The sequence below is a fragment of the Euwallacea similis genome, chromosome 10, assembly GCF_039881205.1.
Source record: "Euwallacea similis isolate ESF13 chromosome 10, ESF131.1, whole genome shotgun sequence".
NCBI lineage: Eukaryota > Metazoa > Arthropoda > Insecta > Coleoptera > Curculionidae > Euwallacea > Euwallacea similis.
The window spans coordinates 2,429,282-2,442,551 of record NC_089618.1 but is presented as its reverse complement, the minus strand read 5'-3'; the positions used below and the strand labels follow the sequence as shown (position 1 = coordinate 2,442,551).

General features: G+C 40.9%; 2 protein-coding genes across 3 annotated transcripts; one reads left to right on the top strand and one right to left on the bottom strand.

Annotated features, from left to right (window-relative positions):
- Positions 1-823: 823 nt before the first annotated feature.
- On the top strand, positions 824-11,076 carry LOC136411634 (piezo-type mechanosensitive ion channel component-like). The gene is made up of 36 exons (XM_066394278.1): positions 824-887; positions 940-1,151; positions 1,206-1,299; positions 1,345-1,753; positions 1,808-1,967; positions 2,040-2,126; positions 2,176-2,304; positions 2,351-2,588; positions 2,620-2,789; positions 2,840-3,171; positions 3,227-3,397; positions 3,468-3,762; positions 3,811-4,116; positions 4,179-4,380; positions 4,440-4,710; positions 4,771-4,956; positions 6,094-6,210; positions 6,262-6,479; positions 6,527-6,691; positions 6,740-7,033; positions 7,082-7,242; positions 7,292-7,380; positions 7,434-7,680; positions 7,869-8,029; positions 8,081-8,191; positions 8,245-8,331; positions 8,392-8,542; positions 8,597-8,811; positions 8,865-9,008; positions 9,057-9,198; positions 9,254-9,501; positions 9,737-9,918; positions 9,987-10,241; positions 10,294-10,579; positions 10,627-10,744; positions 10,794-11,076. Exons 1-36 carry the CDS (start codon positions 824-826, stop codon positions 10,965-10,967), a joined length of 6,891 nt encoding a protein of 2,296 aa, XP_066250375.1. The 3' UTR covers positions 10,968-11,076.
- A 51-nt stretch (positions 11,077-11,127) lies between these two features.
- LOC136411783 (uncharacterized) lies at positions 11,128-13,270 on the bottom strand. Of its 2 annotated transcripts, none has more exons than XM_066394495.1 (9): positions 12,925-13,270; positions 12,479-12,707; positions 12,180-12,428; positions 11,903-12,121; positions 11,753-11,842; positions 11,653-11,697; positions 11,519-11,602; positions 11,272-11,464; positions 11,128-11,212 (listed from the first exon to the last, which is right to left on the bottom strand). In XM_066394495.1, the coding sequence occupies exons 1-9, from the start codon at positions 13,171-13,173 to the stop codon at positions 11,203-11,205; spliced, it is 1,368 nt and encodes a 455-aa protein (XP_066250592.1). In that variant the 5' UTR covers positions 13,174-13,270; the 3' UTR covers positions 11,128-11,202. The 2 variants fall into 2 exon arrangements, with proteins under 2 accessions (XP_066250592.1, XP_066250593.1); XM_066394496.1 differs by having other exon boundaries at positions 11,656-11,697.

Sequence of the window (13,270 nt, the reverse complement as noted above, 5' to 3'; positions counted from 1 at the left end):
TTCCATTTCTCTAAGATAAGTAATCATGAAGGTTAGTTCCGGCTACTACAGTTGTCTAAAATTCAGCTGATTTTCTTTTGTTTAAAAATAATGTAAAATTCTCCATAAATTAAGACATTTAAGGGTTACTTCTTTAAAATGTGATAAGTAATCCTGAAATTTGGTTCAAGTTATTACAAACTTAAGAATACGCTCCTCTAAGGTAATTCGAGGTCAGTAATTCGACAGTTCAGACTTTTCCGGGTCGCTCAAAGGTGTTGTAGAATTCCTGGCAAATAAATTCTCTCGGGGTTGCTTCTCTTCGATCAATAGTCCTGAAGTTTGCTTAATCTTCTATTAAAATTACGAAGCTCTGGCAATGGCAACTGTGTGTCGACCTCTGTCATCAAGTCTACAGGGTGATTCAGAAATATTGAATCAGACTTTTAGAGATTGTTCAGTGTAACAATAAAAGACATCTGAATATAAGAACTTGTCTCCGTAAATGTCTCCCTAGATCGCTACGGTCTTATGATTCTTTAAGCCATTTTAAGCTAACACGATATTTTGAACAATTACTGTAGTATTATTTTGTACAAACAAATTAAAATGAACTATACTAAAACTCAATAAAAACATTTTTTCACATAACTGTTTTAAAGCATCATAAGGCTATAGCGCCCTAGGAAGACATTTGCGGACAAGGGTTCTGATATTCAGATATCTTGTATTGTTGCACTGAACAATACCTAGAAGTTTAATCCGATAGGTCTAAAACATCCTGTATATTGTCAACCTCCCTAAATGTCAATTGAATTATCAACTACAAACGTAACACATCAAAATGCGGCGTTATTGGTGGTGCGCTATTTTATTCAGAGTGGTGTTACCCTTCTCCGTGGTCACCGGTAAGTCCCATCATCTCTCCCTCCATTTTCTAATCCTTCAATTAAAATCCAGCTGTCTTTATTCGACCCATAATCACCTCCTACATCTATCTGGTGGTAGGGTGCTATATGCCCTTTTTCTCGGTACCAAGCAGCCACTCCATGGCCAAGAGCACTGGTACTTACATGAAGATATTGATCATCACGTGCATATTGACCACGACATTGGTGCTCAGCTTCTACATTGCCCTCTTTTTTCGCACTAAGAAAGAATGTGATTTAGAGGTGAGGTTAGGACAACCTTTAAGAAACTTCTTCTTCTATTAGTTGGTTTACTAGCTCTGCTCTACGTTAGATTCTGCAGGGCGCATAGTAGGAGTGATGGAGTTCGAGAGGTTGTCATTAGTGGACGCAATTCCATGGTTTTTGCCAGGTATATGGTGACAATGAGGTTGGAGCAGATATAGAATGATTTTAGAACCTTTAATGCTGGTGACCTCGTTGATCCTACACATAGCCTTCAAAAGGCTCTGCGCGTGCAGTGCAGTTATACAGGCTACCAAGGATAAGGAAGACACTGATATGGCCAAGGAGCTGAAAAGGAAAAATATGGCCTCAATGTTAGTGAATCTAGGCAAGTACTACGTGGTCTTCCACTGCTGCTTGACGGCAGTTTTAAGAGCCACAGCCTTCGGGGCCATTTACTACCTTGTCTTCCTCTCGGTGATGACCTATTGGACCTGCAATCAGAGAATCGACAAGGTTTTTGGAAGAATCCTAGTCACACTTATCCCTATCATCTTCATCAACATGATCGTCATGATCGGATACCAGTTCCAGTACTTTTATGGCAACAGACAAATCATTTCTGACAGCATCTGGGGCAGGTGCCTTATTTCCTTTTATTTTGCTATAATTTCTACATGACTATTTTGCTGTAGGTTGTTTAATTTAGTACCCTTGAAGACCTATAAAAACTATACAGATCCTAAATTACTCAAATTCCGTGCCCAGCCAACGCACATATATGTGGTTCCTATTTGTTTGTACGTTTTGTATATTTTAGTAGTTTTGGTGTCGAGAGAGGTGTTGAGGGCTGAGGTGAGTTCAGAACAACTCTTAAACTTATTTGATAAACTGTAAGCCTCTGGAAAAGTTCCATTTTCTTTCTAGGACGGCTTCAAGAACCTCATGACTGCTTGCTTCAAATATAAGCAGAGCAACTATAAAATGCAAAGGCAGAAAATTTTGTTGATACAGGTTTCTACCGAATTATTAGTCAATTTAATGTTCAATCCAAGTTTTGCAGCAAAAAGTGAAATATGATAAACTAGACAATATCGGTGCTTCACTCGCAGACAAAATCAAGTTGATAATAGAACAGATTTTACAATTCATCATCAGTATCTCCTATTTGGCGACCAACTTCACCATAATGGTACTCCTCGAATTGACTCAGATGAATGTTCATTTGAAGTATTTAGGTTTGGGCTATTGTTTATGTGAGCTGGAAAACCCTGATTCTATTGATCTGGGCCAATTTAATATGGCTCCTGCCCTCCAGAAAGCGAGTAATCCTCCTCACCAGCCCTTTAATTGTGGCTTGGGTGTGGTTTCTTTTAGTAACCAGCTACCTGTACTCCATGGACTTGACATCTCAAGAACTACCGTCACGCTTTGGTTTCGTTAACATGAAATCAGGTCATTATTGCCTCAACAGAAGTAGCACTGAATCAAAATTTTGTCATCATAGGACTTGGTGAACTAAAGAAGTACAAATGGCTGCATCAACTGACCCAATCCTTGTTTGGGATGATAATATTCGTCACCATGAGACAATTGTGGCAGGAGAGAACTTTCATGAAGCAACAGAGGATGCTGATGAATGAGGTGGCTGTGCCAACTCCGATAGCTGCAAAAAGTGTATTCTTTCATTTTACCAAAACTCTATAATCAATATGCGGATTCAAGAGCTGGAAGAAGGCGAGCTCAAACTGGAATTTTTAGTAAGGTTCAAGAAGGCTTGTTTGGAATTCTTCGCTACCTGGTGGATTTGGGTGGTGGTGCTCACTATGATTTGGATGGGATTTTGGACCACCAGCAATATCTTCCGGATAGTTTTTGTTGCCCTGGCCATGGTGCTCTTGACTACCTTTCAACTGTGCCGTTTTAAACCCTGGAAAAGATTTCTCAGTGTTTACTGGTGGATTGTTATTGTCTACGCCATGCTCAACTTATTTGCAGTGTACCTCTATCAGATTTCAATCACCCGAAACGTCATGCATAAACTGTTTTCTGAGGAGCAGTAAGCGCTTTGTAACTGAGAAAAATACAAAGAAGTTCTAAGCAGGATTTTGTAGATTTCGTCTCTATGGCTTCGAGAAGTCCGACCCCAAAAAGGTCACTGCAGCCCTGGCCATTCCCATCTTTTTCCAATTCGCAGTGATTATTCAAAAGAATTTCCTTCAGAAGGAGTTTGATCGGATAACTTCCCCAAGTAGTCCTGAAGAGCTCTTGGAGCAGGAGGAAAAGTTATCTAGTGGTATTTAGGTTTAATTTGGAAACAATTGAAAAGTAACGGTATCTGGATATAGGCCCTAGATTGCGCAAGCTTAAAAATTTTGTCAACAACTTCATCGATATGGTGTGTAAAATCTTGGAGGTGCACCTACAGAAGGTCACCCTCTTGGTGGGATGGTACATGTGCCTCTTCGATATGTGTGCAATATTCATTCCGTGCGTGTTTCTCTTCACCGCCTCGTGCGTCTTTGGACGCACCTTTACCAATATCACCATGTACTTTGTTTCCTGCATAGTACAGGTGTTTATAGTCTGCAGGTTACTGTATATGAACCAGTACAAGTATCACGATAGCTGGAATTATGTTGGCTTTTATGTAAGACTTTTTCAGTGAGTTTTTTAGTAATAGTGAGTGAGGTTTTAGAAGCGTGATGGTAAAATGTACAATAAAACATTGAATACTGCCGATTGGGTTGGATTTCACCAGTCCCAGCATGGAATGGAATGGGCTGATTTCCAGCAGTTATATTGGTGCTTTCTGTATGTATTTATGGTGACCATCACCAGGATGGTCACCATTAGAATACAGAACTATAGAGAATCCTGGAATTTACGGCCTGCAAGACGTAGGGTGATCTTCCCGGAAATTAATTTCGAGAACTGTCATCAAAACACCATTACTATCCTGAAATATTTGGCCAATTATGGGTTTTATAAGTTCGGGTGTGAGGTAATTTTCCCACTAAACCACCCCTCTTAAGGTTTTTAATTATTTCTCATTGTGATATGTAGATATCTCTGTTTTTCACCACGATAGTAATAGCGCAACGTATGGACGTAGTGGCGATCATATTACCTTTTTGGCTTTTGCTTATGTTCGCCTTGAAACGTACCTGGGTGCGCATTCTTTGGTTGCCCAGCTTGGTGATAGTAGCAATAGTGGTGCCTGCAGAGTACATGGCCACCTTAGGCTGGTGGCCCTCTTTCTGGAAAAGTCCTATAATCATCCTCCTTTATTCATTGGAACCTTGTCAACTTTTGGAATTATTTCAGACACCCTCACTGACTACTGGAATTCGAATAATTTCCTACTACGCGTTCAACAGTTCTGTTATATGCTCAACATGGCACATCCTCCTAACAAGAAGAAGATTATTCTAGATTTTTGGCTTCTTCTGCTGCTTTCGAGGCAGTGGAGATCCTTCAGGAAAGAATGGATGTTTCGCGGGATATATTTCTTTCCTGGGAGCAATGAAGATGTCTCTGGATTTGTCGATGATGTCGAAGTTGAAAATCCAGTTCCGGATTTCGTCACTTACACTCGGTGGGTGACAGTCTTGCCTTAGCTAGTCCTGGAAGAAAAAAAGTTGATACATTCTTTCAGGGGATACCTAGATACCTTCAAGAGAGTCTTTTTCACCTGCTGGTTCTATGCCTCCCTAGGTGCTACCTTCCTGGCAGGCACTCTCAGACCCAGCTTATATTCCTTTGGCTATATTCTAGGGGCCTTCATATTCGCTTGGGAAGGAACCGATATGTTTTTGCGTCCCCCTAAAGTTATTCTAAGAAGGTTCTCTTATTATATATAGGGTGTCCAGGCAAACCCTGGACATAGGGGATAAACATGGGAAATCGGTTTTTATTTTTTTGCACCTGGACGGATTATCCAATTGAAAAATTTTTACGTAGAGGTCATAGTACTCAAGACTGACCATCAATCTCGAATTTTTCAATTTTCTAATTAGAGCTGTTTTGACTCAAAACGCCTCCAAATTTCAAAAATTTGAATGTTCCATGTAATCGTTCGAAGCCATGATTGGTCAGAGTCAAGGTCAAAATTAAACAAACCCAAAGTCACCAACAGCATAAGCATAAAAATTCCATGTCAAATGAGTTTTCTCTTTTTGTTAATTTCTAAGCAATTTTTAACTTATTTACGAGTTAATTAATTAAAAAATCAATGGAAAACCTGAGGATAATTATCATGTGATTTGCTTTAATATCCCCATAGTAAATAAATAAGTTTTTTATTGACCTACGATGATAGCACAAAGATATAACCTATATCTTTTATCTCACTCACTAGACAGAATCTCCGTGGGAAATTTTAAATTTAATACGAAATACACATTTCCTGTTATGATCATTTTTGAAAAATTGTCTATATGGGTTGTGAAAATAAAAATGCTGCAGAAGGTGGTCTCTTCGAGCAATTTTTATAAATGTTTTTGCAATGTTAAAGTTTTTTGTTTGTGTTCACTTAATTTGTTTAGTTGAACGTTAATATATAGGTAGTTGTTTAATTTATTTGTTTTCACTTTTTCTTTGTTGCATCTAAATAAAAGGTTAAATAAAAAAAGGAGAAAATTCATTTGACATAAGGTTTTTATGCTTATGTTGTTTGCGACTTTATGTTTGTTTAACTCTGTTCTCTGATCGTGATCTCGATTGTGCCGGTTAAGCCAGACATTCAAATTTTTGAAATTTGGAGGCGTTTTAAGTCAAAACAGCTCTAATTAGAAGATGGAAAAAATTGCGGAATGGTAGCCGATTTTGAGTACTATGACCTCTATGTAAAAGTTTTTTAATTGAATAATCCGTGCAGGCGTAAAAAATAAAAACCGATTTCCCATATTAATCTCCTATGTCCAGGGTTTGCCTGGCCATCCGGTATTATCGCACATTTACTAAATATCAGTTGTTTTAGGTGGAATTTTCTCATCGCCTACACCATCTTGGTGATGATGATTGGCACCATTAATCAAATCTTCGGATGTATTTTCATTTATGAAACGTACATTCCCTTTAATTGTTACATTTATCAGTGAGTGCGGTTGGATATGCCTGAAATAAAAATTATCTGAAGTTTTACCAGATTCTTCTCGATGGGTTGTGTGGACAAATTTCATACAACTAGAAGTATTCCCAACATGAATACAACTGGAGTTTGCTCTGTCGATCATTCCTCTTCAGAGTTGAGTTTTGACTGCACATGTTTTTTCTTCCTTATCTTCCAACAGAGAATCTTCAAGAGCTTCCACTTTTTTCATTTGGTTAACGACGCCAAGGCGCAGACTATTCTGGCTGATAGAGGTTTGTGTATTGAGGCTTAGAGTTAATTGTTAAGAGAGTTAATTTAGGTGTTGGCTTGATTGAGAGGATTAGGCTTGAGAAACGTGCAGCTTTAGACGCGCAAGATGCACAGATTAGAAAGAACATCAAAAGGAAATTGGATAGAGTGAGAGCTGCCCACCAAAGAGCACAGGGAGAGATTTATGACCGCAGAAAGAAAACCCATGACTTCAGTGAGGATTTAATTGAGACTCAATAATTAATTTACGCAAATTTTTCAGTACTGAAATCTAGTGATTATTACATGTTTGATGACGAATTTATAACCAGTGACATACCCTTGCTACCTCCTAAGGAGGAAAAAGTGACTCCTGAAGATTTTGATCCTTACGATCCTCCTCCCTTGAGCGAATATTTTGCGCTGTTCCACTCCACAAATGTGCAGACAGTATTAGTCGAAAAAACACTCCGCAGACACCAGAAAGTTGCCGTCAAAGAGGGCAGGAATCCCGAGGATTTGAGGAAGGCCCTTTACAACAAGCCTGGAAGCAGCAAAGACCCTAATTTACCCTTTGGTAGTATTTTCCTTTAAAAAGTGCTGGTTTTGAAATTTTGTGTCTCAGCAATGCTTCAGCCCAAATGGTATAAATTTGACATCGTTTTGGTTTTCCTTTGGGGCGCGTTCGAGAGTTGGGTAGTTAGTGTTACAGGATTGATCAATCGAAGCACCAGAAGCTTCCGGGATATTCTTAATAATATGTTTGAGGAGAAGATGGCCCTGAAGGTATTGGATAGTTGTAATATTGCCAGATGAATCGCAAGTTTTATTGCAGGAGAAAACCAAATACTCGGAAGGAGTGCGATTAGGGAACAATCAAATATGGCACCCCTCTCAGAATTACACGGAAATTCTCGAATCCATGTACTTTATCAAGTGTCTCATTTAAATTTTTTAAGGAAATCAATTTTTTGCAGAAAAAAGGGCAATGAGGTCGGTCTTAGCCCCATTCAGTACTCGATCTACGTGAAATTGCTCAGAGCGCTCTTCTATATGTTTCTGGCTTATTCGGAGTGGCTCTGCTACCTCATCATCATCATCAATCAAATAACGACAGCAAGTTTCATATCGCTCCCTTTGATGATAATCACCTTTTGCTGGGGCGCCCTCACAGTGCCAAAACCCAGTAGGACCTTTTGGGCCACTACCATCGCCTACGTGTTGGTCAGTTTCAGAGATTTACTTTATTGCCTAAATTGGCGACGTTACTTTTTCATTCATACTAGAATTATTCGGTTAATTCGGCAACATCGCCGCGCTTACTTGTTTCCACGCCAAACTGCCTACGTTTACACCATAAACTTATGGTCGATTATTCTCGGCGATTTCAACTAATTATTTCTTAAATACAGATAATGCTGTTCGTCAAGAACTTCCTCGTGATGACCGTAGCACAGTGGAGTTCAGAGCAACAAGCAACAAACCTGTTTTTCCCGTCCGTCGTAATAGGGATCACCAGAGACACTAATGTAACCTTCAATTTTTTGATCCTGGTGATCTTTTTCTTTCACAGGCAAGTTGATATCAGCACTGCGTTTTCGCTCAATTTAATTAGCTTCCCCAGGATGGTACTGCAGATGCAAGGTCTATGGATGACCTACACTGATCGCTCCATTTCGTTGATTCCTGATGGAGATTATGTATGCAAGGATGGGAAATTGGTAGTGTTGGCTGGGTTGGTAAGATTGTGTTTTCTTAGTTGGTAATTTTAGATGTTGGTTTTTATAGCGAAAACAATACGGGTTTGGAAACGTTACAAATGAGGACGGTGGAGGTAGCCATGAGCGACTATTTTCAAAAGTCGATAGGAAAAAGGTACATATATTGTATTTCTTGTACGTGCTGCAAGCTTGAAGAATTCTTTTGCATTCTTAGAGTGGGTAAATACGCAGAGAATTTTAGGCTATTCATGCAGCAGTTGATTTCACCCTCGTCGACGCAAATCCCAGTGGACGTGTATACCCCAATGTTCCTTTGCGACTTGGTCAACATCTGCCTCATCCTCTTCTACTACGGCAGCTTTCATGTAGGTGAAATGGTAATGTCGCTAAGGTGTATACATATGGTAATTTTGCCTCAGACTGAAGACAAAAACCATGGCGTGATCTACTTCGTTCAGAACAACACAGTGCCTACCTCGTTTATCGTCACGGTTTTGTTGTATTTTGTCCTCATGGTCATTGATAGGGTTATTTATTTGAGGAAAAACCGTTTTAGCAAGCTGGTGTTTCATTATTTCCAGGTGGTATCCTGCCACCTTTATTTCTTCATTTTGTACTCGTTAATTAGTAACAAGTGAGCGGTTTTCTTGATCCTTTTTTAATTGAAATTAATGTGATTATCTGCAGGAAGTTTACTGCCACTCCAGTGGTACAAACATTCTACGTGTTTAAATGCCTTTATTTCCTCTTCTCGGCCTATCAGATCAGAAACGGATACCCGCCTCTAATTTCATTCCATCATTTATGGTTTGGAAGAAGCCTTTTTAACAGGTTTTATTAGACTTTTTGCCGTCACATTAGACTGAAAGAGTTTTGCAGATTGGGCTACAAATTCTACCGCCTGATTCCATATTTCTTCGAGATCCGCACGCTTCTGGACTGGATCTGCAGCGACAGCTCTTTGGGGGTAAACGACTGGTTCAAGATGGAAGCGATCACTTATAATATTTTTGATCAAATTGTCAGAAGTTTTCTCCCTCACACTCTAAAAAATTTCAATTTCCATCTCTCTTCAGTGCTCTAAAGAGTTTGACGCAAAATGGAGCCAGCCTGCAGAACAGGCGAAAAGCCGCCTCAAAAAGTTCATAATGGGGGGCCTACTCTATGTGCTACTTATCCTTACCGTGATTTTCCCCTTCTTGCTCTTCTCCCTAGGAAGTACAGTGGGGGTGCGAACGCACCCTGCTAAGTTCAAGATAGAGCTCTACATGGGCAGCGCAGGAACCATTTTCGAGGCGTATGCCTTGCAAAGGAATCTCAAAATGTAATTTTAATTTAAGTTATGTATTTTTTGGCCTGTCACGTTAAAAAATGCAGAATTTGGTGGTTTGGTGTGTCGTTTTCAACACGTCTTGTTTTGGACATATGGATTAATGATTTAAAGGAGAAAAAGAGGTTGTATCTAACAGCTTCTTTGCCTTTATTCTTAAGTATCTAGAACAGAGTGTCTTCAAGCGACCACCCTGTATATTACATAAGTCCATGCATTGCGGTTGTAGCTTATCTCAGGAAGACTACAAGAACTTAACAAGTACCTTCAGAAACATCCAATCATCGGAGGAGATTTTTGGAGCTTTTCAACCCTCAGATGTGGTAGTAGTTACGTGGTCTGCCCATAGTTTGACCAAGTGGAAGGTGTCTCCGGGTAACCTCAAAGAGCTCATGAAGGACGTAATGTCAAGTATGAGAATTTCACTTTCTTGTTTCTTTGGATTTTGTTTGAAGTGTTGGTAATTATGGTTCCTATAGACGAACCCTTCACATTCCGAATAGAAATCAGCTATACCCACATAGGGCACGGCAATCACAAAGTTCAAAGAACGTTCGGACAGATGTCCCGAATACCGCCATTGCCTAATGTTCATCGGCAGAACCTTATCACCATTTTGCAATCCAATAAAACCTTAAACAGCTCTACGTGGCTACCCTTGATTTTCCCCAAATTCCTCTTCATTACTAAAGAGGCAGAGCCACGTCCTCTGACCATCATGGGAGAACTTGGACGTAATTTCTTCAACATTCTTTTTTATAACATTCCATAACCAACTCTCTACAGACCCGGAAATTTACGAGCAATTTAAAGAACTAGATGGAAGTAAAGAAGATGATGATGACGCTGATATACCTGCAGACCCGAGGATTGAGAGGAACTTAGTGGCCTCCCTTCAGTTTGACCCTGAAGGGGAGATGTGGTGGCATATCGCTGAAGACTGCACAGATGATGATGACAATTATTTTTATTACTTGAAAGATTTGGTCCATAATAGATGTGACATTTTAGTGATGTACACCTTCAACGAGAGAGTATTTCCAAGCGCTATTAACTATATTACGCAGAGCGGGTAAGATTTTATATGGAACTATACTTAGGACTCTAGAAATTTTTCAGAATTCTCGGACTTTACTTGTTGTACTTCATGATGGTGATCGGTATAATCCGGAGTTGTCGCGTTAAGATTGGTAATATTTGGATCGAAGATCTGCCCAACTCTGAGTTAATAATGCAGGTTTGTTGGTTGGCGTCGTTGGTGTTTATGTATAGAAATGTTATTACAGAAATGCCTGGAAGTATACGTGGCCAGAGATATGCAAAATTACGAGCTCGAAGAAGAACTCTTTGCAGAACTGATTTTCATAATGCGTTCCAGAGAGGTTTTAATCAAACTGACGAGGTATAAAGACAACAAATACGACCCTCCCCTCTCTGTCGTCACAAAAGAAAGAAATTAAACTAGTTGGTAAACGCTTTTAGCCTTCGTTTTGACGCGGAAAATTTTATTTAAACAACCGGTTATTAGACAATCAGATAATGAACAGTGACTGTACGAAATATCCAACTAGAACTATAACTAAGTCAAGTCTTCATTATTAATCAATTAAGTTTATTAAGTTTCTTTATAATAAAACTTTATTCACACAAAACATACAATCATTATTATCACAAATTTATCGCTCGCCGCTGTCTTTATTTGCCGCTGAAATAATAAAAAATATTAAATGAAAGCGGTATTGCCACCTTAGAGCGGAAACTCACTAGCTTCCAGCTTTGGCTGAAGCCGATGCGCTGGCAGAGGCATATGCGCCTCCTTTTCCACCACCGTCTCCTCCGTCACACCCTCCCCCGCATCCTCCGCCGCCTCCAGGGCCGTAGGCACCACCGCCACCTCTATGATGGCCACTGCCTCCGCCACCTACTCCTCCACCACCACCTAGTCCTCCACGGCCGCCTAGAACAACCCAAATATACCAAAAATTTCGAAATGATTGTGATGATTTCGAACCTCCGCCAAAGCCTCCGGCATTACCGCCGCCGTAGCCACCACTGCCGCCAAAACCGCCGCTACCACCTTTGCCCCCGTCAAAACCTACGGAAAAAAACAGTAAATTTTTAAATTTTTGTTTTAATGTTAAGTACCACTAGTTCCTCCTCCACCTCCATAACCACCGCTGCCGCCAAACCCTGAAAACACATTCAAATTCAAGTTGTTCCAAATTTAATGTGAAATAACAAATACCTCCAGCACCCCCAGACCCGCCTCCATATCCGCCTCCTAAACCACCGCCCAGACCTCCACCAGAGCCTCCTTCGCCTAATATTAATGCACCTGAAAGAAAAGAAAATAGTTTCTTTGATTGTTAATAATTAAAATCGTTAATTTATTTACCTGACGAGCTTCCTCCTCCGTATCCACCTCCTCCTCCAAGACCTCCTCCTCCTCCGTGGCCTCCGGCTCCGCTAAATCCTCCTCCACCGGATCCGCCATAACCACCCCCACTTGATCCGCCATATCCACCTCCACTTGATTGACCATGTCCGCCTCCATTTGATCCTCCAAAGCCACCGCCACCACCCTTTTCACCTCCACCCAAAATCACTACGCTGCCTATTTGATGCGGATAATTGACAAAATAACTTTTTGGGGTAATAATAATTTGATCTACCAGTAGCCCCACCACTGTTGTCACCAGCGCCTCCGCCATGACCCCCGCCTAAACCATTTCCTCCGCCGAAGCCTCCACTGCCTCCATAACCTCCTCCCAATCCGCCTCCTTGGCCCCCTCCTAATCCGCCGCCTTGACCTCCTCCTAATCCGCCGCCTTGACCTCCTCCTAACCCGCCACCACCATGGCCTCCAGAACTACCGCCAAAGCTTCCGCTGTAAGCGCCACTATTGCCGCCCCCAAACCCACCTGCAAATTCCCCTTTGATATTCTCAATTTCAATTTAATTTATGTAATACCTCCACTGCCGCCTCCTTTGCCACTTCCAAGGCCTGCGAGTAAAGTACCAAGGCCGCCCAATCCTCCGCCGCCCCCTGCGCCGAATCCGCCCCCTCCTCCGAAACCACCACCTCCACCACCACCACCGCCTCCTCCGAAACCTCCTCCGTAACCACCACCATATCCTCCTCCACTCGATCCTCCGGAGCCATAGGATCTTTTACTTCGAGTTGGTTTAGCTATAAGACGCTGAAAATGTTTTAGTTTAATACGCAGTGTTCTAAAAAAAATTTATAGGCTGTTAATGCACCATAGGCAATTCCAAAAGTTGGTTTGCCCTCAAATAAGTCGGAATAATATACAGAATGTCCAAATAGTGGGTCACTAGTTCAATTGGAGGGGGCAAGTTACGAGCCAGAAACACGAATAGAGCGTCTCAAAAAAAGTAATAATAAATGTATCATACCTGTCCATCCTGAACCGGAGTTCCACTTTCCGGTCTAAAATATACCCCATCTCCGGCTTTGTCCTCGTCAATCGGATTTGTCAACAACACTCCGCGTTTCACCCCGTCGCCACTCTTAGGGATAACGTTACTCTGGTCCTGGTGATTTTCAGTTGATTTATGATCGTGAATATCATCGATTAAGTACACGATGCCCCCTCGTCCTATTGGGGCGAGGACCGCCAGAATAAGAGGTACCAAGTACAACATAATGGTACTATATGGTACTTTGAATCGCAAAAACTGGTATATATATGCCGCCGAGTGAGATGAACCGGTCACGACTTTCTGACAGCGGCTATTGTAT

What these genes read in the sequence shown, in the direction of transcription:
- LOC136411783 (XM_066394495.1), bottom strand. Translation starts at nt 13,173, where the DNA reads ATGTTGTACTTGGTACCTCTTATTCTGGCGGTCCTCGCCCCAATAGGA. An exon ending in CGGGTCTGGGGGTGCTGGAG is followed by an intron (nt 11,698 to 11,752) that starts GTATTTGTTATT and finishes ATGTGTTTTCAG; the next exon opens with GGTTTGGCGGCAGCGGTGGT. An exon ending in TGCCGGAGGCTTTGGCGGAG is followed by an intron (nt 11,465 to 11,518) that starts GTTCGAAATCAT and finishes GGGTTGTTCTAG; the next exon opens with GCGGCCGTGGAGGACTAGGT.
- LOC136411634 (XM_066394278.1), top strand. Translation starts at nt 824, where the DNA reads ATGCGGCGTTATTGGTGGTGCGCTATTTTATTCAGAGTGGTGTTACCC. An exon ending in AGAAAATTTTGTTGATACAG is followed by an intron (nt 2,127 to 2,175) that starts GTTTCTACCGAA and finishes CAAGTTTTGCAG; the next exon opens with CAAAAAGTGAAATATGATAA. An exon ending in GGAATTATGTTGGCTTTTAT is followed by an intron (nt 3,763 to 3,810) that starts GTAAGACTTTTT and finishes GTGAGGTTTTAG; the next exon opens with AAGCGTGATGGTAAAATGTA.